Consider the following 22,527-nt stretch of genomic DNA (forward strand, 5'->3'; position numbering starts at 1 on the left):
CTTTGGACAGTTTTATTCAAAGCGCGGCTTTTTATTCCATAAAGTTTTGTTTTATTTTCAAAAATTACAAACTTGTTTCATGTGCGGAGTTTTGTTTTATTTTTCACCATCGTATTATCACTATTGATAGAGAATGAACTTTAAGTGTTAAAGCGTGACAGTATTGCGTTTGCTATTAGTTGTTTATTCATTAAAGATCTGTATCCTCTCAAGATTTGATAATGCGATTAGATAGTGTTACTCTCTCCACCACATACTAAAACGCGAATCGAAAATATTTAACTTTGAAGCACTTAACAATTTTGCACTTGGTTTAGTGTTCACGATGTTTAAAAATGTTAGCTGACATTAAAAATATAAATATTTTGAATTTATTTCTCTTGACTTTGGTTTGTCTTGATCTATCTAAGTTGCGATTTGAAATATATTTTCCTCTTACAAAGACTGACCGGCGTGGAAATGAGAACAACTATGATGGCATTCCTCAACCGGTGCAACTGTGTTGGCCGTTGATAAACAAATACGTGATGACGATGTCTTGTTCGACGAATCTCGTTGATTGCTGGTGGTGCGCTGGTGACGATGCTCGGGGTTGTGTCAGTTGGTCTCAAATTTTACTTATGTAATCTTGGGAGTATTCAATGTTCCAAGATCCTTTACTATTGGACCAAACCGTTTGAAAAGGAAGAATTGTATAATAGGATGTGTAGATGTTGTAGTAGTTGTAGTTGTTTGTTTTAATCAACGAAAACAGAGGATTGAAAATAATCAAAGAGGAATACAAAAAATATATATTAGGAAAAGTGTCAAGTATACTCTAAAATAAATAGATAAATATTGGTATTAAGATAAATTAATATAAGGAACTTTAATTGAAGATTCAAAAGACTAGAAATGTTCATGTAAATATTGAATAATAGATTGCGTGTGTTGTGGAGTTGGGCCTTAGTTTTAGGCTGGATTTTCATGGATTATGCAACGACATCGAGAGCACGAGCATCGAACCAACTCGATGCTCGTGGCTTGCGTTACTTCATTTAGCTTGGACACAAACCCAAAATCGACTTTCCAGAATTAGGAACACTTGCATGCAAGTTAACGAAGGATGGAAAATGACATATTCAAACATAAACAAAGCAGCATTGCGTGGCGATCGGAATTCTAGTATAACTTTTGAAATAAGCAGATGTTGCTCAATAAATCTTTTTCAAAAGGTCGTATGAGTAGACTATCGCATAATTTAATTTAGTAAAACTTATGCCTCATGTTCAAGGAATTTCAGTGGAATTCGAGATGCGAAGCCAGTCAACATTTTTATAATTCCAACTGTGAATTAGCGACTCAGAAATCAGTGCTGCAAAAAAAAAAAACAATTCCAAATCCAAACATTTCATGAAATTTTGTTGAAAATTTGCTGATCGCTGGTTTCCGACTCAAACATATGATTTATTCTATTTCAAATTTTTCGTTGGGAAAAATCTTGCAAAAAAGACAAAAGATAAAAGAGAGGACTAAATATTTTTTAAAAATAATAAAAAATCTGAATTTTAAGAAAATTTACGTAATTTAAGAAATTTAAGAGATTTACGAAATTTAAGAAATTTATTTTTTTAAATTTAAGAAATTAAAAAAATTAAGAAATTAAAGAAATTAAGGAAATTTTAGAAATTAAGGAAATTTAAGAAATTTAAGAAATTTAAAAAATTTAAGAAATTTAAGAAATTTAAGAAATTTAAGAAATTTAAGAAATTTAAGAAATTTAAGAAATTTAAGAAATTTAAGAAATTTAAGAAATTTAAGAAATTTAAGAAATTTAAGAAATTAAAGAAATTAAAGAAATTAAAGAAATTAAAGAAATTAAAGAAATTAAAGAAATTAAAGAAATTAAAGAAATTAAAGAAATTAAAGAAATTAAAGAAATTAAAGAAATTAAAGAAATTAAAGAAATTAAAGAAATTAAAGAAATTAAAGAAATTAAGAAATTAAAGAAATTAAAGAAATTAAAGAAATTAAAGAAATTAAAGAAATTAAAGAAATTTAAGAAATTAAAGAAATTAAAGAAATTTAAGAAATTTAAGAAATTTAAGAAATTTAAGAAATTTAAGAAATTTAAGAAATTTAAGAAATTTAAGAAATTTAAGAAATTTAAGAAATTTAAGAAATTTAAAAATTTAAGAAATTTAAGAAATTTATAAAATTTATAAAATTAAAAAAAAATTAAATTTATAAAATTTATAAAACTTATAAACTTTATAAATAGTTTTCAAAGCTAATATTTGCAATGGCCATATATTTGGAAAAAAAATATATAATTTTTACAAATTTACATCAAATCAAAAAAATAAAAAAAAATCAGAAATTCTGATCTTTTTTCAAATTTCATAATTTTAAAAAATTATAGATTTATAGATATTTTTGAAATAAAAGAATAAAATAAGAAAGTTAAGAAATTTGACAAATAAGAAAGAAATTAAAAAATAAAAAATAAGAAAATGTCAAGGGACCATCCATAAACTACGTGGACACCTTAGAGGGGGTTGGTGATTATTCACGCTCCATATAAAAAAGATTTGATTTGTATGAAAATTGTCCACGATAGGGGGAGGGGGGGGGGTCGTTGAGATTTTCAAAAATGTGTCCAAGTGGTTTATGGATGATCATGGGTTCGATGCCCATCTGCTCCTGCCTTCTATCGGATGGGGAAGTAAAACGTTGGTCGTGGGGTAGGTTCCTTTGAGTAGAATGAGGTTTGGGTGCTCTTCCCATCCCCATTTATGCCTTTGAATTTCTAGGTTCGAGCAGAAACTCGCAACAGAGATCACAAAAGACCTGTGGGTCGTTCAAGTGTATGGTGTTGTTCAAATCCCGCTCACCGGCATTTTTTTACATTGAATTGAAAACTATCAGAACAAAAATAGCTTCCATTTTGTATAAATTTGTGAGTCTTTCTGTAAAAAAATATTGTTTTGAATTAGAATTAAAAAAAATCGAGGCATTCTGGCTAGGATTAATCAAACCAAAAGTTACCATTTGTCTCTTGTGTGCTAACTGCTGCTGTAAAAAGATACGACGTGTCACAAGATAATACACAAGGAAATGGCAAAATAAGAATTCAGCCGAAAAAGCACTGATTTCTTCCGAGTATAAAAAAGATAGAGTGGGATCAGCTCTTGTTTTGTCAATACAAATAAATCAGTGAAACTAATTACAATTTTATTGGTTTTATTTTTAAGTTTATCTCATACTTATCTTTCTTAATGTATATTTTTACAACATATTACACTTTTGCCTTCTTTATTACTTCCTTTCACTCCAGCGTCGAGTGTCATCGTTGAAACATTTCCGGTGTGACGTTTCCGGTTCTTCTTTTTCTTGTCCCTCTTTCTTTTCATCTTCGCAAACACTTCTTCCTCCTTCAGCCTCAGAATTTCGTCACTGAGCGTAATCCAATGTATTATTACCGTTGCTGTCAATCTTGAATCGACTTTTGTTCGACCCAAAAGCTGCTTCCGAAACTCAAAAGTAACTCAGCTTGAGCGCTTCGCTTCCGTTTCTGGTGCTTCTCCGACGGTGTTGGCATTTTTTGCGGCATTTTGAGATCACCAAGGAGATCACTCACCCAAACGAAACGGAATCTGCTCTCGAAGGTGATGGTGCCGATGTTCTGAATGGAAATTCGGCTAAAGCGACCACTTCTGCAACAAAACATTAAAATGGTAAACAAAAACTTGGTTTGTTTCTCGACGTCTGGGCACTTACCAATGGTTTGGAGATGATTATCTATGTTTTTAAATTACATATTTGCACATCTTATAATTCTATTTTTATTTGATTTAAAAAAAAAATATTGAAAAGATGGACTTGAAAACTTTCTGACAGCAGCAAAATCAGCTGATTTGACAGGGCCTACTTTGACAGATCTTTCAAAATTTGTTTCGTCAAACATCGTCAAGTTTCATTTCCCACTCGTTCCCAACAGTTACAAAGCGTTAGTTTGGGTTTGTGTCCTTGGTGCTGTGGTGGCATGACTTCGCTGCGGACGAGCATCGCGTTTCGATGCTCTGACATTTTAGCAAAGCATGGTCGTGAGTATGCTTTTGATGTCGGTCATTTCAAGATGCTTGTGCATCGAAAATAAAAAGTCGGAAAATCGTATTTTCACGACATACCAGCAATGGCTGTTTGTTTTTTACTGCTTGTGTTGCTCTCTAACGTTAATATAATTTATTTTCGGACTTCATCTGATTGAAAAATTGAAGTTTTTGGCGAAGTTTGACCACGAGCATCGTAAGTCGTTTTCGATGTCGGTCATCGAAAAATCCATGAAAATCCACCCTTACAGGTATTGTTCATTGCCATCTGGTCTGTAAAACAAAGTTAATTGGCCAACTTTAACGAAGTTGGTTTATTTCTCGACAGGTTCCACATATCACGGCATCACTTAATAATTTTCCTTAATGTATTTACAAAAGTATTTGAGCTCCGAGTATTTTTGGTTGGTTTGTACAATATTTACAGGAAAATTCTGTCAATAAAGTTACTAAGCTTGATGCTAAGTCTTTACAAAAGCATGTTCATACTCTGATGAAAAGCGGTAGTTTGATACTGCAAATTTTATTTTAATACATGCTAAAACTAGTGACGGCCACTTTCCTTCTTCCTAAATGGGAGTGATGGGATATGAATGATTAGGGTGGTCTGTTTCGATGACCAGTATGCACGTGAAAAAAAAAACAAACAAAAAAGTCCCTTTAGGAACATGCGTTTTGTAGTTAGCGAAATCTGCTGAACATAGCTGAAGGATTTTAGCATGCAGCTATTCAAGATTCATAAGAAAGGAACTTTAAAATTAGGTACAAAAATCCGTTACTGTCACTGTTGCTCCCTTGTTATCTGTGGCAAAATTTTGCACCAATTGCGTGATTGACGAGGGGGGCTTGCATTCGATTCATTTGTGAAACAAAAAAATGTACTTTTTTGTGTGTAAAATGTGTGGGGCATTATGTCGCATTTGTTTATTTGGGCTGGAGGGAAAATCAGCTGCTGCGTGATGTAAAATCGAAAAAAATTCAGTAGTCTAGATCATCTTCCTCATCGTCACTACGGCACAGAAGTTTGCTATAAAAACATGAGAGAAAAAAGCAAAACAATGATATCTTCTTTTTGATAAAATATGTATGGTTTAAAAAAAGGCACTACGTTTCTTGTGGAAAGGATTTCTACGTGGGACTATTTTTTTTTGGACATTTGAGGATTATGAATGGATTTTTTTGTAACTTTTGGATTAAGCAAAACATTTGTTTTGAGTGATTTTGCAAATGTTTTTCAAAAAAAAAAAAAAAAAATCCATACCACATGAGTGCAAAAATGCCTTATCAATGACGGTTAATAGAAGCGTTACGGAGTCTGTTTGATAAAATATTTCAAGTGAAAATAAGCAAAAAGTGTTATGACAATGGAAAATGTTCAAACTACCGTAAAGTTGAAAAACAGTAAGAGAAAGATGGACGAAAATAAACTGTGAGCGAATTTATATTACAAAGATTGATATACTTGTTTTGCGCACGCACATCAAGAGATAGATCTGGTCTTTTGCGCATCAGAGAGGAATATTTTGAGCTTCTGAGGGTGTTCAAATTTGATAGCATTTTGGTAGGATTGTAACAGAAGGGCGCACAATGACACAGAGAATATTGGCAAATGCTGGTGGCGTGATATGTTTGGTTTTGTTCATTGGTCACTTTGAAAAGATTGAAAATAACTTTGGTAACTGATTGTGGTTTTTGATTGGAGTCAATAAGTCAACTACCTTCAAAAGAAAAAAGAAAGCACTGTAGTGTTGATCAACGTCATGTCATACTCACTTTTCCTTAGTAGGATACTTTTCTGCGTACACTCGCGGCGATTTGTGGCAGGCCTTATCACAGCAGGGACAGTACCAATAGCTGAGCACTCCGATCGAGACGGCAAAGAGCACATTCGGTATGATCAGTGAAAGGATCAGGTGTTTCAGATTGTCATCCCACGAATAGCGAGCCACCACCATTTCCGGATAGGCACGGCTGAAATAGCACGGGAACGGTTTTCCCACGTGCGAGTACCTGTTGAAAGTGAGAAATGATGGGCGATCGGCATAGAGTCCTGCTATTACCGTTGATCTTACCCGTATTTCTTTGCAAACTCGGTACAGTTGACCCGCGGCGGATAGCCACATCCCTCGGTGTTGACGAGGAACTTGGTGTCCATTACGTCCCACTCTACGTTGTCGAGGTCGCGGGGCTGCTTTTGCCATTCGTGATATGCAATTTTGGTGTAGTTGACAAGCAACTGGTGACACCGGATGGCCTCCGTGGTGCAACCTTCTCGGCACGAGCTCCAGGTGCAATTTCTCCTGCCCTCGGAGTAAACGTGGTCCGTCACCACGCACGTCACAGGCACTGGGTCGTAATCGGCCACTATGGTAGATATGGCCGGATCCACGACAAACGGAATCAGGAACAGAAAGGCAAATACAGACAGGATGGCGGTTGTCCCTAAGAAAAAAGACAAGAATATACTGATGAGTTCAAATTTGGAATACATTTACCTTTTTTACCTAAACAAAGTGAAGTGTAGAACTTGGCCTTGTCCAGGAATTCTGCAATCTTCTCTTCCCGCGTAGGTGGCCCCGGCTCTTTGTTCGACTCCGTTATGCTCTGCCGACTGTGAGTGAGGCTTGCCTTGCTGTTGTTCAAGCTAGGCTTGCTCATGGTCAAACTTGGTGCCGCCGACAAGGTCGACGAGGATGAACGCATATCGTTGTTTGATCTCATCTTGCTAATTAGTTAGTTGTGTTGTTGTGATTGTTTGCGCAGAATGAACGGTGTTGCTGATGCTGGTTGTATAAGTTATGCTACTTTTATTTAGTAAGCTATTCTCAAACGTTAAAGGTTTGCTTGCTTTACTTCTTCGAGTTACTATTGTTCGAGTTGCGTATACTACTCAATCGGCTACTTTTGTGTGGTTTTCTCTTACTAACAGCTATTAAAGATGCTTTAAGCATTGTTAAGTTGTTTCTAATTTGGGTTTTCACGCATTCCCCTTCTTTGGTGTTTCTTCCTCTTGTTTCTGTTTTCAAACAAAGCCTTGGCTCGCTTGGCTTTTCTTCGTTTTAGTTCGAATCCTTGCAATGACGTCTGCGGTGTCGATCAATGTGTGTGGTGTACGCTTCCGATGTTATTCACTAATTAATACTTTCAACATAACCTAACGTAACGTAACGAAATCGGTTCTGCTTCAACAAACACTAGACAATACACACGACTAGGTGCAAAACACTATTTTCTCTCTTTAGTGTCATTGGTTTGCATCGGTTTATTGCTGGTACACATAAGCGAACAATAACTGGAATTAACAATATGAATATCAAAATATGGATATCTTCTTCGGCTAACACAACTGTAAACGGTTTTCAAATTGCACAGGATACAGCGTAGGTTGATATAAACTTATCATATTGGTCGTTGGATGTAGTTTAGGGAATGTTTTGTAATGTTTCTTATATCTCTGTCGCAATGCAAGTTGCATGCAACTTTTTATGAGCTCTCAAATGGGACATATCGTGCAGAGTTAATTAAATAGTGTGAGGATCAAAATCTCTGGGTTGGTTTAGCTTTTTCCTTAACATAATTATGAACTATCTCTGGTGCACACTCAATATAATGACGAAGGTTAAAAGTAACTGGATTTATCTGTTCGTTCGAAAGAAGAAGAATTCAGAAGGAGTTGTAATGTAGACTCAAATCAATGTAGTGAAAATACACCCGATTGATGCACTGGACTGTCTTCTTGCAGTAGAGGAATGCCTGGAAGGAGGAAAGATATGATAATAGAATTTTGTCTTTTTCGTTTGTTTAAAAAAGGTGTATTTTTCAAAGGTTTCGTCAATCAATTGAGAAATATTATAACTTTTACAATAAAGTAGAAAATATCAAAAGACTTATTTATGCAGATTTCAATCAGATTTTGTAATTGCTGATCGAACTTTTATGGAATTAAAATTGATTAGTTTTCAGTATACTGATTTGCTGATTTGAATTTTAAATGATAGAGGTGGATGACAAACGAAACAAGGGAACAACAACACCAAAAATCGTTGTATGACCAAGCTACTATATTGTTAGTTAAGTCAGTCTTTCCGCAAAAAAGTTGGTTGGTTGGTTTGCAAATTTAAAATATTTAAAAAAGTATGGATTTGTTACCGTTAACTGGGGCAAATCTATATCTATAGTCTGAAAAGGGCCAGCAGTTTTTTGAGTAATTTAAAAGCTTGAAATTTTTCTGTGACGGTTTGAAAATATTCTCACAAATCCAATTGTTGATGCGTGACAAAACCTTTGCAACTCAATTTTAATAAAAAACTCAAAGTGATGGAAGAAGATGAGTCAGTTTTCCAAATGCTTCCACATCGTCAGCAAACAACAAGGATTCTGTTCAACTCACGCAACACATTTCACAGTGGTTCATCTCGGACGGATTGATACAGTAGAATCCTTGTTGTTTCGTTCTCCAGTACGATGACGGTGGAGGCGCAGTGCGTGACGACCAACTTTTGGAAAATTGTCTCATTCAACGCAATGTTTGGGAAAAAGGTAAAGTAGAAGCTAGAAGTAGTCCTTACGTGATGGATCTCAAAGAGCCATAACCGAGTCGCCACCTCCACCGCCATCACCAGAGTTGGCGTTCGCTTTATTCTTGGCTCCACCGTTAGCCGTGGACCCCTCTTTGTTAGCGCATCCCACGAAGCGCATTTTGGCATCGTCGCCGACGTGGATAGTTTTCTGGCAGAATATCAACGTGAGACAGGACACAGCAAACAGAACCGTCGGTACGACAAAGCCAACGACAAACTGCTTGTAGGTGGTTTCTAAATTGAAACGTGCCACTACCTTGTCCGTGTTGCCCTTGGAGTGAAAACATGGGAATCGTGCTCTGGCGTTGTGGTCAGTACCGTCCTTTCCGTATTCCTTGAGGAAGTCCTTGCATTCGTCCTGCAGTGTGTTGACGCAACCTTCTAAATTGATCATCAGTCCGGACTCGTTCGAAATTGTCAAGTCTTGCTCGAGTGGTGCAATCGTTTTGACCGGTGTCGAAACCGCATAGTGCAGATAGCTCAAGTAGGTGAAATTGGTCAGATCGGTCAGTTCGTCTTTCTCCAGAAGCGATCCGTTGACGCAATCCGTTGCTTGAATACCGTTGGTGGTATTTTGTATGGTGTAGCATGATGACATTATGACCTTCCCATCGCTTTCGTTCCACACCTCTTGATTCGTAGCTGCATCAATCGCAACTGAACATTGCGAAAGATAAACTTTATCTCCACTCAATAGAATCATATTTTTATTCCGGGTTGGAATGTCCACACAACGGCGGTCACAATTGTATGGAGTTTTTATCTTTCGACATGTTCCACGATTACACGAGAACAACCCGTTGATGTCGATGCAGGTGATCTTGCCTCTTCTCCCGGAGCATTTTAGCGGTACGTCTGTATTATGAAATACGCACTCGAACGCGTCGGTAATGTTGATGCACATTCCGGTAGTGCAGTTGAAGGTTCCCGTGAGATTTTTGCACTCATCCGCAATGCAACGGGCCTTCTTGGCGTTCTCCTGATCTATCCCATAGCATGTTTTATTCGCTGAATTGGTACAATTCTGGAACGTCAGGCTGCTGCCATTGTTACGCAAGTGAACATAGATCTGGATGCACGCTCCGGATGTCTTGCTGAGACACCACTCGCCACACGATCCCCACTCACAGGCGTCCTTGTTTAAGGCCTTGGTCGTGGTACACATGACCGGTGTTTCGTCTATCCCACTCTTGAACGCACGTGACGAGGGCATGTAGATGGCCACGGTCAGATAGACGATCGCAACGGTGCTCAACACGAACGTCAGTTGACAAATGCATATCACGCCACATATCTTTCCATCCTGTGGTGGGATTATCAAGTCCTCCACGGGGGTGGGTTTCTTTTTCCCCATTGCTGCCAACTGCTTTACGGTTAATTACTGTTTTCTAGTTGTCCTATTTTTTATCTGTAGAAAGGGTGATCGGAAGAATGAGTATGAGTCGCTTGATTTTTTTCTTTCTAAAAATAAAGTTAAGTAAATAGAAACAACTTTATGATCCTCTCACAAAAAATGTAGGTCCAGATTAGTCACAATTTTCACTGTCGTTGGAGCTTCCTCTCAGCCAAAAGCAATTTAGCCTTCTCGCTCACATAACGTCATCGTGTAGCACTCTACGCGAAATGAAAAATCAATTTTTCTTCCGCAGAATGTATTTTTGATTGCTCGAAAACACTGTTCTGACCTATTTTCCCTAATTTATGTGATAGTTTTTGAAACTCGTTTCAAATTGCAATACTTTGCAGGCAGTTTTCCAAATTTTTCACCCGTTTTCCCCAATAACTTACTTTTGCCTTTGTTCTAGAACAATCAGCAGGTTCTACCCGTAAAGGCGTCGATTTTCCGTGCAAAAAACAAACTTTCGGTCACTGCTTCATTACAACGGCGGCGAGTTTCATAAAACGAGCCGATTTTCCATCGTTTTCAGCTTCCAAAACCGATTTTAAAAAACGCACTATTTGAGGAAAAAAAAGGTTTCACCAACTAGCTGCGATTCACGTACATCGTGTGTCCTTTCCGTTCGATGAATGAAAATTTCTTCCCCGCTCGAAGCTGCTCTATGCGCTGAGAGCCGAAGAGAGTTCAAAGTTTGGAGTGTCTGCGCGAGCGCACCACGGACGACGAAGACGGCGAGCCTCCTCCGATTCTGAACAACATGCTGCCGTTTCGGAGCTTGTAATCACAATGTTTGCTCTGGAAGGACATGCACAAAGGATACGTCCCAAACATGTAGCTTTACGCTCAGTCAAACGTCAGTTTGACATGGGTGTTGGTTTTGACATTGTTTCGCAGGGTTGGTATCATAAGACATGTGCAACAATTTGAATTTACAAGGAATAGTCGTTGTTTAACAACTTCATTGGGGCAAAATTCATTACAAAAAAAATGCACTGGTGTTCATAGAGAGGTGAGAGATGTTATACAAAACCGCCAAATCAGCACCGATTCGGCTTAAAATTTCACCAGGGCCATATTTTGACCCAAAAGTGAACTGAAAACTGTAGAAATTTATTTTTATCGACTTCATACATGGCCAAAAACTAAAACCCGTATAGGTTAGCCTGCATGGGTTATGTTCGAATTTGGGCCATCGGCCTATTTTGCATATAGAGTCGACCACCAAATGTTCAAATCGATCTGAGGAACCTTTTGTAAAACGGTGCATGCACGTACTCCTTATAGCCGTTTTTTGTTCCTTTAGGAGGTAAGGTTAATGGCCTATCTACAATCACTTAACTTAGAAAATTTCACTTAGCTTAGGAGTTTGAAACAATGGAAATGAATCTGATCTTCTACAATGAAAAGGAATAAAATTAGAAACTTGATGTATGGTTTGGAAAATTTCAAAATCTACGGTAAGTTGACGTTTCCATATCAAAGGTAAACAAACAACTGCATAGCAACGTATATCAGCCCAGCAAATTTTCTAAGTTGATTGTGGATGACGGCCGTAAGTTGTGTACATTTTCTAAGTTTTACTTTACTTAACTATTCTAAGCTAAGTGATTGTAGATAGGCCATAAGGCCGAACTCACCACATAGCCGGTTTTAAAATGTAAACAAAGTTTTAACTTATGTAATTTTGACAGCTGAGTTTTTAACTCTGCAATGGTGTTCCCCTCATTGACAAGAAAAGATTTTGGGTGTTTTATCGACGAGAATTTTCAACAAGCTTTCAGTATTTTAAGTACTATACCATAATCCTTTGTATAAACAGTGGTTCTCAACCTTTTTTGATCCATTCCCGTTTGGCGAATTTCAAGAAGTTCATTATTTAACTATGTGGAATAATTGCACAAATGTCATAATTTTTGCACAAATGTTAGCAGAAAGATTATTTTTTTCACAACATTATTTTTTTTTCACTTGCAACAATTTACAAATACTAGAAGCATTTTTAAAATGATTTTTCATAACCGGCTCATATTTAATGGAATGCAATACCTCACGAAAAATATTTGTTTAATAATCTTTTAATGAATGTTCCTGTATGTGGCAAATGCTACAACTGGCTGGACTTAGCTAAAAACTAACTTAATCCACCTATGTGGTTGATGCCTTTCTCACTTTTTACCAAAAATAGGTTATATGAGTGGTTTTGACACACATTTCAGCATTTTTTTAGATCCAGAAAAAAAGAACACAGATATAACTTATGTGGTAATAACTCGAGACAGGGTTGCCAGATCTTCAATGTTTTGGACTCTTTGAAAAGCCCTTTCAATTGCCTAACCAACGATGGGTCGGATGATGGATCCGGACATCGTTTACATACGCCCAAGTAACATTTTTTCGAGGAGTTCTACAAGAGCTCTTCAAGATAGCTACAGCATAGCAGTTTGGACCGCGGTAGGATAAAACTCTCTTCAAGTACTCTTCCAAACTCCTGAAGAAGTTTTGAAGAGAATTTTATCCTTGAAGATCTCTTGTAGAAATCCTGGAAAAAAATGTTACTTGGGACATTTAAGTGAGATCCGGCTTCAAAAAAGTACATAAATTTCACTGAAGTGGTAATAACTCGAGACAGGGTTGCCAGATCTTCAATGTTTTTGACTCATTGGAAAGCCTTTTCAATAACCTAACCAACGATGGGTCGGATGATGGATCCGGACATCGTTTACATACATTTAAGTGAGATCCGGCTTCAAAAAAGTACATAAATTTCACTGAAGTGGTAATAACTCGAGACAGGGTTGCCAGATCTTCAATGTTTTTGACTCATTGGAAAGCCTTTTCAATAACCTAACCAACGATGGGTCGGATGATGGATCCGGACATCGTTTACATACATTTAAGTTAGATCCGGCTTCAAAAAAGTACATAAATATCACTTATGTGGTAATAACTCGAGACAGGGTTGCCAGATCTTCAATGATTTGGACTCTTTGGAAAGCCCTTTCAATTGCCTAACCAACGATGGGTCGGATGATGGATCCGGACATCGTTTACATACATTTAAGTTAGATCCGGCTTCAAAAAAGTACATAAATATCACTTATGTGGTAATAACTCGAGACAGGGTTGCCAGATTTTCAATGTTTTGGACTCATTGGAAAGCCCTTTCAATTGCCTAACCAACGATGGGTCGGATGATGGATCCGGACATAGTTTACATACATTTAAGTGAGATCCGGCTTCAAAAAGTACATAAATTTCACTGAAGTGGTAATAACACGAGACAGGGTTGCCAGATCTTCAATGTTTTTGACTCATTGGAAAGCCCTTTCAATTATCTGACCAACGATGGGTCGGATGATGGATCCGGACATCGTTTACATACATTTAAGTGAGATCCGGCTTCAAAAAAGTACATAAATATCACTTATGTGGTAATTACTCGAGACAGGGTTGCCAGATCATCAATGTTTTGTACTCATTGGAAAGGCCTTTCAATTATCTAACCAACGATGGTTCGGATGATGGATCAGGACATCGTTTACATACATTTAAGTGAGATCCGGATTCAAAAAAGTACATAAATATCACTTATGTGGTAATAACTCGAGACAGGGTTGCCAGATCTTCAATGTTTTGGACTCATTGGTAAGCCCTTTAAATTACCTAATCTACGATGGGTCGGATGGTGGATCCGGACATCGTTTACATACATTTAAGTGGGATCCGGCTTCAAAAAAGTACATAAATATCACTTAAGTGGTAATAACTCGAGACAGGGTTGCCAGATCTGCAATGTTTTGGACTCGTTGAAAAGCCCTTTAAATTGCCTAACCAACGATGGGTCGGATGATGGATCCGGACATAGTTTACATACATTTAAGAGAGATCCGGCTTCAAAAAGTACATAAATTTCACTGAAGTGGTAATAACACGAGACAGGGTTGCCAGATCTTCAATGTTTTTGACTCATTGGAAAGCCCTTTCAATTACCTAACCAACGATGGGTCGGATGATGGATCCGGACATAGTTTACATACATTTAAGTGAGATCCGGCTTCAAAAAAGTACATAAATATCACTTATGTGGTAATTACTCGAGACAGGGTTGCCAGATCATCAATGTTTTGTACTCATTGGAAAGGCCTTTCAATTATCTAACCAACGATGGTTCGGATGATGGATCAGGACATCGTTTACATACATTTAAGTGAGATCCGGCTTCAAAAAAGTACATAAATATCACTTATGTGGTAATAACTCGAGACAGGGTTGCCAGATCTTCAATGTTTTGGACGCATTGGAAAGCCCTTTCAATGACCTAACCAACGATGGGTCGGATGATGGATCCGGACATCGTTTACATGCATATAATTGAGATCCGGATATTTATGAAAACACATTTTTATACATAACTTTTGAACTACTTATCGAAACTTCAAACAATTCAATAGCGATGTATGGGACCCTAAACCAAGTCGAATGCAACTGGTTTGGTCAAAATCGGTTCAGCCAGTGCTGAGAAAACTCAGTGAGAATTTTGGTCACATACATACATACACACACATACACACACACATACACACACACAGACATTTGTTCAGTTTTCGATTCTGAGTCGATATGTATACATGAAGGTGGGTCTAGGAGCTTTTAATCAAAAGTTCATTTTCAGAGCAGGATTATAGCCTTACCTCAGTGAGGAAGGCAAAAAGATGCAAAAACTCTCAGAAATAAATGTGAATATTCTCAAAAAATCGAATTGACGCAAAGCCTCACAATTTTTCTTGCAAAAGCTTCCCATTTGTAGCTGCTCAAGCACATTCGAAAAACTTTTTTTATTTTGTGGAATTATTCAGCGCAATTTCACGGAATGTCCCATGTTTTCGATAAACATTTTTTAAAGTTAAGTTTCTGTCAGATATATTAAAAAAAAATCTGTTTGAAATCTAAGGAAATGAAAATTGCAGTTGTATTTTATCAACGAAATACCGAACCGATGCGGGATTCAACCCTTTTTGTTGAACTTTGAACTTTCCCTCCAAGTTTGGTCCAAATCGGTGAAGGTAGAGTCCAAAAGTGTACCCAGTTGACCTGGAATGACTCATATATTTAAGTATATTGTGAGCAGAGTGCAGATAAAGATTTATATTTTTTATAAAAACGCATTGGATTTCAATGGCATCGTCATCCCCCCCAATAATGGCCAAATTTCCCCTCAATGGGAGAATTCCTCACCAGTTGAGAAACACTGTACTATCCAGGTTTTTAGGCGAAGATGGCGTTTGAATGGTGAACGTCCAAAATGTCAAAATCACGTATTGGTACCAATATTCCGAAAAAAGTGTGCAATGGCATGACAGCCACATTTGTTTTCTAATGTTGGTGCTACTGCGCGATTTTGACATTTCGGATGTTCGCCATTCGAACGCCATCTTCACTTAAAATCCTGGATAGAACCATCAAATCTTAAGTCTTTTGAATTTTTTTTTGCGTCGATCTATCTAATTTTTTTTTATCAATTAATTTCTTTTAAGCTGAATAATAGCTTTTTCATAAAAAGCCTTCAGAGGGTCCACTAATAGGTAATATACTTTATTTTACAAGCCAGATTTATACAACGATTTTGATACGTTCCCTTTCTACCGTCATCAGGGTGACATTGGGTCTGGAGGGTGAGATTGGGTCATACAATAATGCTGAAATTTGTATGACCAAATTTCACCCCAGGCCCAATGTCACTCCTGATGACGGTATGTTTTTGCCTTCCTCACTGAGGTAAGGCTATAATCCTGCTCTAAAATTGAACTTTTCATTTAAAGCTCGAAAACCCACCTTGATGTATACATATCGACTCAGAATCGAAAACTGAACAAATGTCTGTGTGTATGTGTGTGTGTATGTGTGTGTGTATGTGTGTGTGTATGTGACCAATAATGTCACGCAGTTTTCTCAGCACTGGCTGAACTGATTTTGACCAAACCAGTTGCATTCGACTTGGTTTAGGGTCCCATACGGTGCTATTGAATTGTTTGAAGTTTCGATAAGTAGTTCAAAAGTTATGTATAAAAATGTGTTTTCGCATATTTTTGGAAGTTGAATAAATGGCAGTAAACTGAACCAAACATCATCATGTTATACATCGTTAGTTAGGTAATTGAAAGACCTTTCCAACGAGTCCAAAACATTGAAAATCTGGCAACCCTGTCTCGAGTTATAACCACTTAAGTGATATTTATGTACTTTTTTGTAGCCGGATCTCACTTAAATGTATGTAAACAATGTCCGGATCCATCATCCGACCCATCGTTAGTAAGGTAATCGAAAGACCTTTCCAACGAATCTAAAACATTGATAATCTGGCAACCCTGTCTCGAGTTCTGACCACTTAAGTGATATTTTTGTAATTTTTCGTAGCTGGATCTCACTTAAATGTATGTAAACAACGTCCGAATACATCATCCGACCCGTCGTTGGTTAGGTAATCGAAAGATCTTTCCAACGAGTCTGAAACATTGAAGATCTGGCAACCCTGTCTCAAGCTATGACCACTTAAGTGACATTTATTTACTTTTTTGTAGCCGGATCTCACTTAAATGTATGTAAACAACATCCGGATCCATCATCCGACCCATTGTTGGTTAGGTAATCGAAAGACCTTTCCAACGAGTCTGAAACATTGAAGATCTGGCAACCCTGTCTCGAGTTATGACCACTTAAGTGATATTTATGTACTTTTTTGTAGCCGGATCTCACTTAAATGTATGTAAACAATGTCCGGATCCATCATCCGACCCATCGTTAGTAAGGTAATGGAAAGATCTTTCCAATGAGTCTAAAACATTGTAGATCTGGCAACCCTGTCTCGAGTTCTGACCACTTAAGTGATATTTTTGTACTTTTTTGTAGCCGGATCTCACTTAAATGTATGTAAACAACGTCCGGATAATCATCCGACCCATCGTTGGTAAGGTAATCGAAAGACCTTTCCAACGAATCTAAAACATTGATAATCTGGCAACCAGGGTTGATTGATATGCACGGTGTCGTGCTTGAATCATAGGAGACGGGTATCAAGTCGTCACCAAGCACGCATGTTTTTCAGTGCCTATGGTGATGCACGTCACTTTTTTCTTTTCTCGTGCTTACTTTTCTGGTAAGCACGTCACTTGACAAGCACATAACTGCACGTGTGCTTATTTCAAGCGGACTTTTTTGAAACTTCAATAAATAAGGTTTGTAAAATAATATTTTTTAACATTAAAAAGCTCTTTTATGTTTTAGATTGAGAATAAAACACATAAATTAATGGAAAATTCGACGGCAAATCAAATCGACTTTACAATCTAGCCGGGAGTGTTATTTGCCGGTTCTGAGGCCTGTTGTTGGTTGCGATAATCCTGTCTTAAGTTGCCGGATGCAGTTTCCATCGCTGATTTCCGCGGATGGTTTCGTTTTTGAACTTCATGCCGGTTCCGGGTTCATGGATGACCAGCGGACTTTGCTAGTTCCAACAGGTAGGCGTCTTGGCTATTTGTCATCGCTCAGTGGCGGCCCCAGCACTTGCTTATGCGAGTAACCCTACTTTGAAGGTAAGGCCTGAGGGTGGTCGACCACTAAACTACGGGTTGTAGTCCTTTTACTGATTCATGCTACTTAGTCCGACAAATCAGTGGCAAGGTGGATGCACTGTGACTGGCATCTTGGGTCCAACGATGGCAAAGCGATAGCTTTTTTATAATCTGCGCTCTACAAATTTAACCGAAAACATGTTTCATGTTTTTGAAGTACTCAGGTTTTGAGAACCGTTTACTAATAAGGCCATTTTATCACACCAGTTTGAGCATGGACCAACTCTCATCGAGTTCGTTGATTAAAAAGGATGTGGCTGTATTTAAAACTGTAATTTAAATATAAGCACGCGAAATCATAAGCACTGCGTGCTAAACATAAGCACGCACACTGCTCAGCAATTTGTCATGTGCAGAGCCAAATCAAAGTACACTTAGAAAATTCGTGTGTGTCTATTCATCAACCCTGCTGGCAACCCTGTCTCGAGTTCTGACCATTTAAGTGATATTTTTGTAATTTTTCGTAGCTGGATCTCACTTAAATGTATGTAAACAACGTCCGAATACATCATCCGACCCGTCGTTGGTTAGGTAATCGAAAGATCTTTCCAACGAGTCTGAAACATTGAAGATCTGGCAACCCTGTCTCAAGCTATGACCACTTAAGTGACATTTATTTACTTTTTTGTAGCCGGATCTCACTTAAATGTATGTAAACAACGTCCGAATACATCATCCGACCCATCGTTGGCAAGGTAATTGAAAGACCTTTCCAATGAGTCTAAAACATTGAAGATCTGGCAACTCTGTCTCAAGCTATGACCACTTAAGATGCCACTCATGAGCCCTTGAGTGATATGTGTTTTTTTTTTTGTATTCTGGAACTTAACGAAATCAGAAATTTGTGTCCAAACCCATCATATCACATATCACCCATTGTTGGAAAAGAGTGAGGAAGGCACCAACCACGTAGATGGATTAAGTTAGTTTTTTTTTTGCTACAGATAATTCAATCAAACGGCAGTGCTGACTTTTGCTGGGGGAATTTTCAAATATTTCGTATATTAACGAAATTATAGTTTACCGTATTTTTTGTAAACTTAGATTGATATTAGACTCCATGTAGAAAAAAAAAATGAAGCAATAAAAAAAATCTTTATGCCATGGAGTTGCTCGATACTTTGTTCGATATCGGTGCACCGCAACTGTGAACTGCACGAACAACGATGGGGTGAGTACAGTGCTAGAAAAGAGAGTGCTTTTCTTGCCAGAGAGAGAAAGAGAGGCTTTGAGAGAGCAAATGTGGGAAAACTGGACGTTCGTTCGCAGCCAGGAAATTTTCACAGGCTCGTTGTCGTCATTAGAACAGCTCGATGTTCAGTTCGCGAGAACATTTTATTGTGATAATATCCGTATTCTATATGTATAGATGATTTAGTTTTCCTGTTTTTCTCTGTACATAAGTGATAACAGATATCGCCTAGTGTCACACGGTTTAGCTCATCTTGTGCATTGCGTACCCACGGACAGTAGTACGACATTTTTTCCATTTCGAACTGAGCTGATCTCATTGCTTGAGGCGTTTCTTTGTGCTGTGCAGCGAAACACGCAACATAGATTTTCCAATACTCTTGCCCCGGCAGACTTTTCGTCTCGGGTTTTCCACCACGACGGTGAAGGAAAAGCGGAAGAAGAAGAAGAAGAAGACAGGATAAAGATGTTTTTTCTTCGTGGGGCTCCCTGAGCAATGAGGAGGTCTGATGTGGGTGACTTTTGGCTAAAATGTGGTGAACCTTCTGTTACGTGGACCACGATCCAGCGCAAGGGTTTTGTCGATACTAGCGAGCAGCCAATAAAAGGAAGTACGTGCTCATGTTTGTGGCAAAACGAACGATGTTCATGTCACTGCTTTGCGGTTCCGATACCTCCTCGCACGTATAGTACGGCGACCAGGCTCAGTAGAAAATCAATTCCGTGCACCCGCTAGGACTCCAAGTGCTTCGTAGCATTTCATGCTAAAGCGCCATTTTGACGTTTAAAAAATGCATACATAGGTTTTTTTCCCGTGCTGGCGTACAACAGTGATACAGGGTTGGAAAGCAGCAATCAACACGAAACCGAATCGGGTTAAAATGTGAAAAGCACGATGCACAAATGAAATAATCAGCTCGAACAGCTAGAAGCGTATTACAAAAAAGAAAAGCAGGAAAATCAAGGAGTCACACTGGAGCTTCGATTTTCTCCCTCGTGTGTTATGGCTGCGTTGCGTGTCTTGGTTGTGAAGTGATGTGTCGTAGTCGACGGTCGACGGAAGGAAGGAAGAACAAGGGAGAGACCTCCGCACGATTCCAGTGAAAAGCTCAAACCTTCGCCGTCAAGGAAAGGCAAAGACGATGTCGGCTACGACGGCGACCTCGCGACACACTGTTTAGTGGATTTATTTAATATAGAGTATATGCAGTGAAAATTGGTGCATTGTTCGCTGTTTTGCAGAGTACGAACAACAGGGATTGTGTGAACAAACGGTGGCATAGCTGTCAACGGAACCAAATTAATTTATGAATGCTGGAAATAGCACCACTTGCAAGCAAGCGAACAGCAAAGAGAGATATACATGTGTGTGGAAAAATTGATATCTGATTGCCAAATGAAAATAAGGTTCGATCAGTGTCCGTGTCTTTGATGTTATTTTGATCAATAAATATAATTACACGCCACTGTCGGTGTGTTTGGAAGAAATTGTGGAAAAATAAAATAATTCAAAAAATCAGTGGAAGACATGCAATAGTTATGTAAAAAGGAAAAATAATTTGAGCACCGACTGACTGTTTGAGCGCTGAGAGCAAGAGAAAGAACAACAACCCGTGAGAATGTGAACTTTTGTACATAAATGTGGTGCCAACAAACCTAGAGTGGTAGCTCGAAGCAAATTACTGCAAAAAAAATACTAAGAAGCGAGAATAGTCTGACTAGAAATGGAGGCAGAATGAATAAGCTATACTAAGGGGACTGAATTTGCGTTAATTTTGCATTTTCCCTACTACCACAACTAGTACTACTACTACCAAGTACGTATCAGTGTGTCACTGGAAAGCCCGTTGTCGAGCAGTTCATGAACATTCAGTTGTGGTGCTCCGGGAAAATACCGGCCACAGGATCCTTCCGACTGCTGACTGATGACAACATTGGTGGTGGTGGTGGTAGTGGAAACAGCAGCTGAGTGGCGGCGGCAGCAGCTAGGTGAAAATCTATCGTCACGCCATCTCGCCAAGGAAAAACGTGACTCCATGACGTCCCCCGGGCGATGGCTAGCATGCTAAGGGTGGGGTGCCCATGGCGCCCCTATGTGATTAAACAATTCAACTGATGAAACATTGATGAATTTTTCCTCTTGGCACACGTACAACATACACACGAACGCCGATTCGACCGATTGCTTTCTGAAATAATCGTCGTCATCCCACTAGTTCAAAAAAGGAAGAAGAAAGAAGAGGTGGGCGGCAAATCATATCAATAAGAGTAGGAGGCTCTCCAAATTGGTTCTCGCCATCCGTTTCAAATGTCAACTCGCGTTGAGAGTACGCTGCGGAATTATTGAAAAGCTCGGTATATTGCAACGTACTGTTCTAGTGGTGGGTGTTGAAAGTCGGGGCCATCGGTGGAAAAGAAAAGAAAAGCAAAAGAACCAAAGTACAACGGCGGTCGGTTGCCGGAGCGGAGTCTGTCGAAAGGGGGCCATCCGAATTAGCAAACACCATCGACCTTTACCTGCGAGGATATGGATGAGGAAATAATTCCACCTACAACGCGCGAAAAGCTCTTATTTTACACAACTGCCTTTTTGTCTTGCTCGGCACCTTTAGCCTCTTCGCTTTTCTGTTTTTGGTGCCGTTTGTAATTGAGCCCGCTTTTACCACGATTTTCATGCAGTTCGACGAGGAACCTGCATTCTGCGTCACCGTCGATATAGAGCATTTTATGGCGCGAAAAACTGCAGCTGGGCTTCGTGCCGCGAGGGCTGCACCAAGGACATCTACGAGTGCCAGCAGATTCGCGTCAGCTATAAAACGAGCGCCCAGCTAGCAGAAGCTGCTGCAGCGGAATCCGGCGGTTTCGATGACTCCTCCATGACGACGTCCACAGTTGCTTCTAAAGCGGCTACAGCAACAGCTACCAAAACCACTGGTGATAGTAGTGTTAGTAATGATAGTAGCAAAAGTAGTCTAACAAATAATTTAAATAGCGATAGTGACAATAGTAAAACCAATAAACCAATTTCTACCGCGGACCGAGAATCCTCCGCTGGTCTGCACGACTCTAGCAAGTTTGAAAACTCGTACAGTCGATTCAGGCGAGCTATTCGAGCGGATTATTCCGACTACAGTGACGACATGCTCGTGGATGAAGGAAACAACGGGTTCGGTGTCAACAGAAACGGCATAATAAGTTCAATTATTGGCGAAGATAACACCCTCATAGAGTACCCGGACGACATGACTGAACTGAACGGAAACGAATCAGAGTGGTTCTTTACTGGAGCACGACTGTTTCCGAACGTCAAGGGATGTGGTTATCCTCCGATGCTGAATTGCACCATCTGGACCAAAAAGTACTGGAAGATCGGAAATAACTTTTCCTGCTACTATTCGCGCGTTGATCCTGGATTAGTGATCAGCGATCTTGACATGTGGCAAAACACTTTGAACATTGTCTTTGCTATGGCAATTCCGATTCCATCGTTCATTATTTCTGTTATCTACTTGGCGTTTGCATACTTTGTGATTTACAATGAAGATGAAGAGGCGGCTCTGCTCGACAAGAACGGCGAAGAGGAAGGTACCGAAGATGAGCTGGCCGAAACGGACGAGGGTAACGATAACAAGATAAAC

At 38.7% G+C, this 22,527-nt stretch overlaps 3 protein-coding genes and 1 long non-coding RNA gene across 7 annotated transcripts in view; 1 reads left to right on the forward strand and 3 right to left on the reverse strand.

The window, feature by feature from the left end:
- Window positions 1-22,527, forward strand: part of LOC6035820 (cilia- and flagella-associated protein 298) — a 29,062-nt gene that overhangs the window by 1,106 nt on the left and 5,429 nt on the right.
- Window positions 76-6,906, reverse strand: LOC6035819 (protein tipE). 4 transcript variants are annotated; one of them, XR_005278146.1, is made up of 5 exons: window positions 6,596-6,906; window positions 6,164-6,533; window positions 5,865-6,101; window positions 5,571-5,740; window positions 76-659 (listed from the first exon to the last, which is right to left on the reverse strand). XR_005278146.1 is itself a non-coding variant. In XM_038259238.1 (4 exons), the coding sequence occupies exons 1-4, from the start codon at window positions 6,810-6,812 to the stop codon at window positions 608-610; spliced, it is 876 nt and encodes a 291-aa protein (XP_038115166.1). In that variant the 5' UTR covers window positions 6,813-6,906; the 3' UTR covers window positions 76-607. The 4 variants fall into 4 exon arrangements, 2 of the variants coding, with proteins under 2 accessions (XP_038115166.1, XP_038115167.1); XR_005278145.1 differs by having other exon boundaries at window positions 5,554-5,740; XM_038259238.1 differs by lacking the exon at window positions 5,571-5,740.
- LOC119768686 lies at window positions 3,206-4,864 on the reverse strand. Its single transcript, XR_005278147.1, has 2 exons — window positions 3,760-4,864; window positions 3,206-3,695 (listed from the first exon to the last, which is right to left on the reverse strand). It is a non-coding gene; the product is annotated as an uncharacterized LOC119768686 (long non-coding RNA).
- LOC6035818 lies at window positions 7,154-10,598 on the reverse strand. The gene is made up of 3 exons (XM_001845888.2): window positions 10,460-10,598; window positions 8,660-10,079; window positions 7,154-7,844 (listed from the first exon to the last, which is right to left on the reverse strand). The coding sequence occupies exon 2, from the start codon at window positions 10,023-10,025 to the stop codon at window positions 8,670-8,672; it is 1,356 nt and encodes a 451-aa protein (XP_001845940.1). The 5' UTR covers window positions 10,026-10,079; window positions 10,460-10,598; the 3' UTR covers window positions 7,154-7,844; window positions 8,660-8,669.

This window comes from Culex quinquefasciatus, chromosome 3 (genome assembly GCF_015732765.1).
Source record: "Culex quinquefasciatus strain JHB chromosome 3, VPISU_Cqui_1.0_pri_paternal, whole genome shotgun sequence".
NCBI lineage: Eukaryota > Metazoa > Arthropoda > Insecta > Diptera > Culicidae > Culex > Culex quinquefasciatus.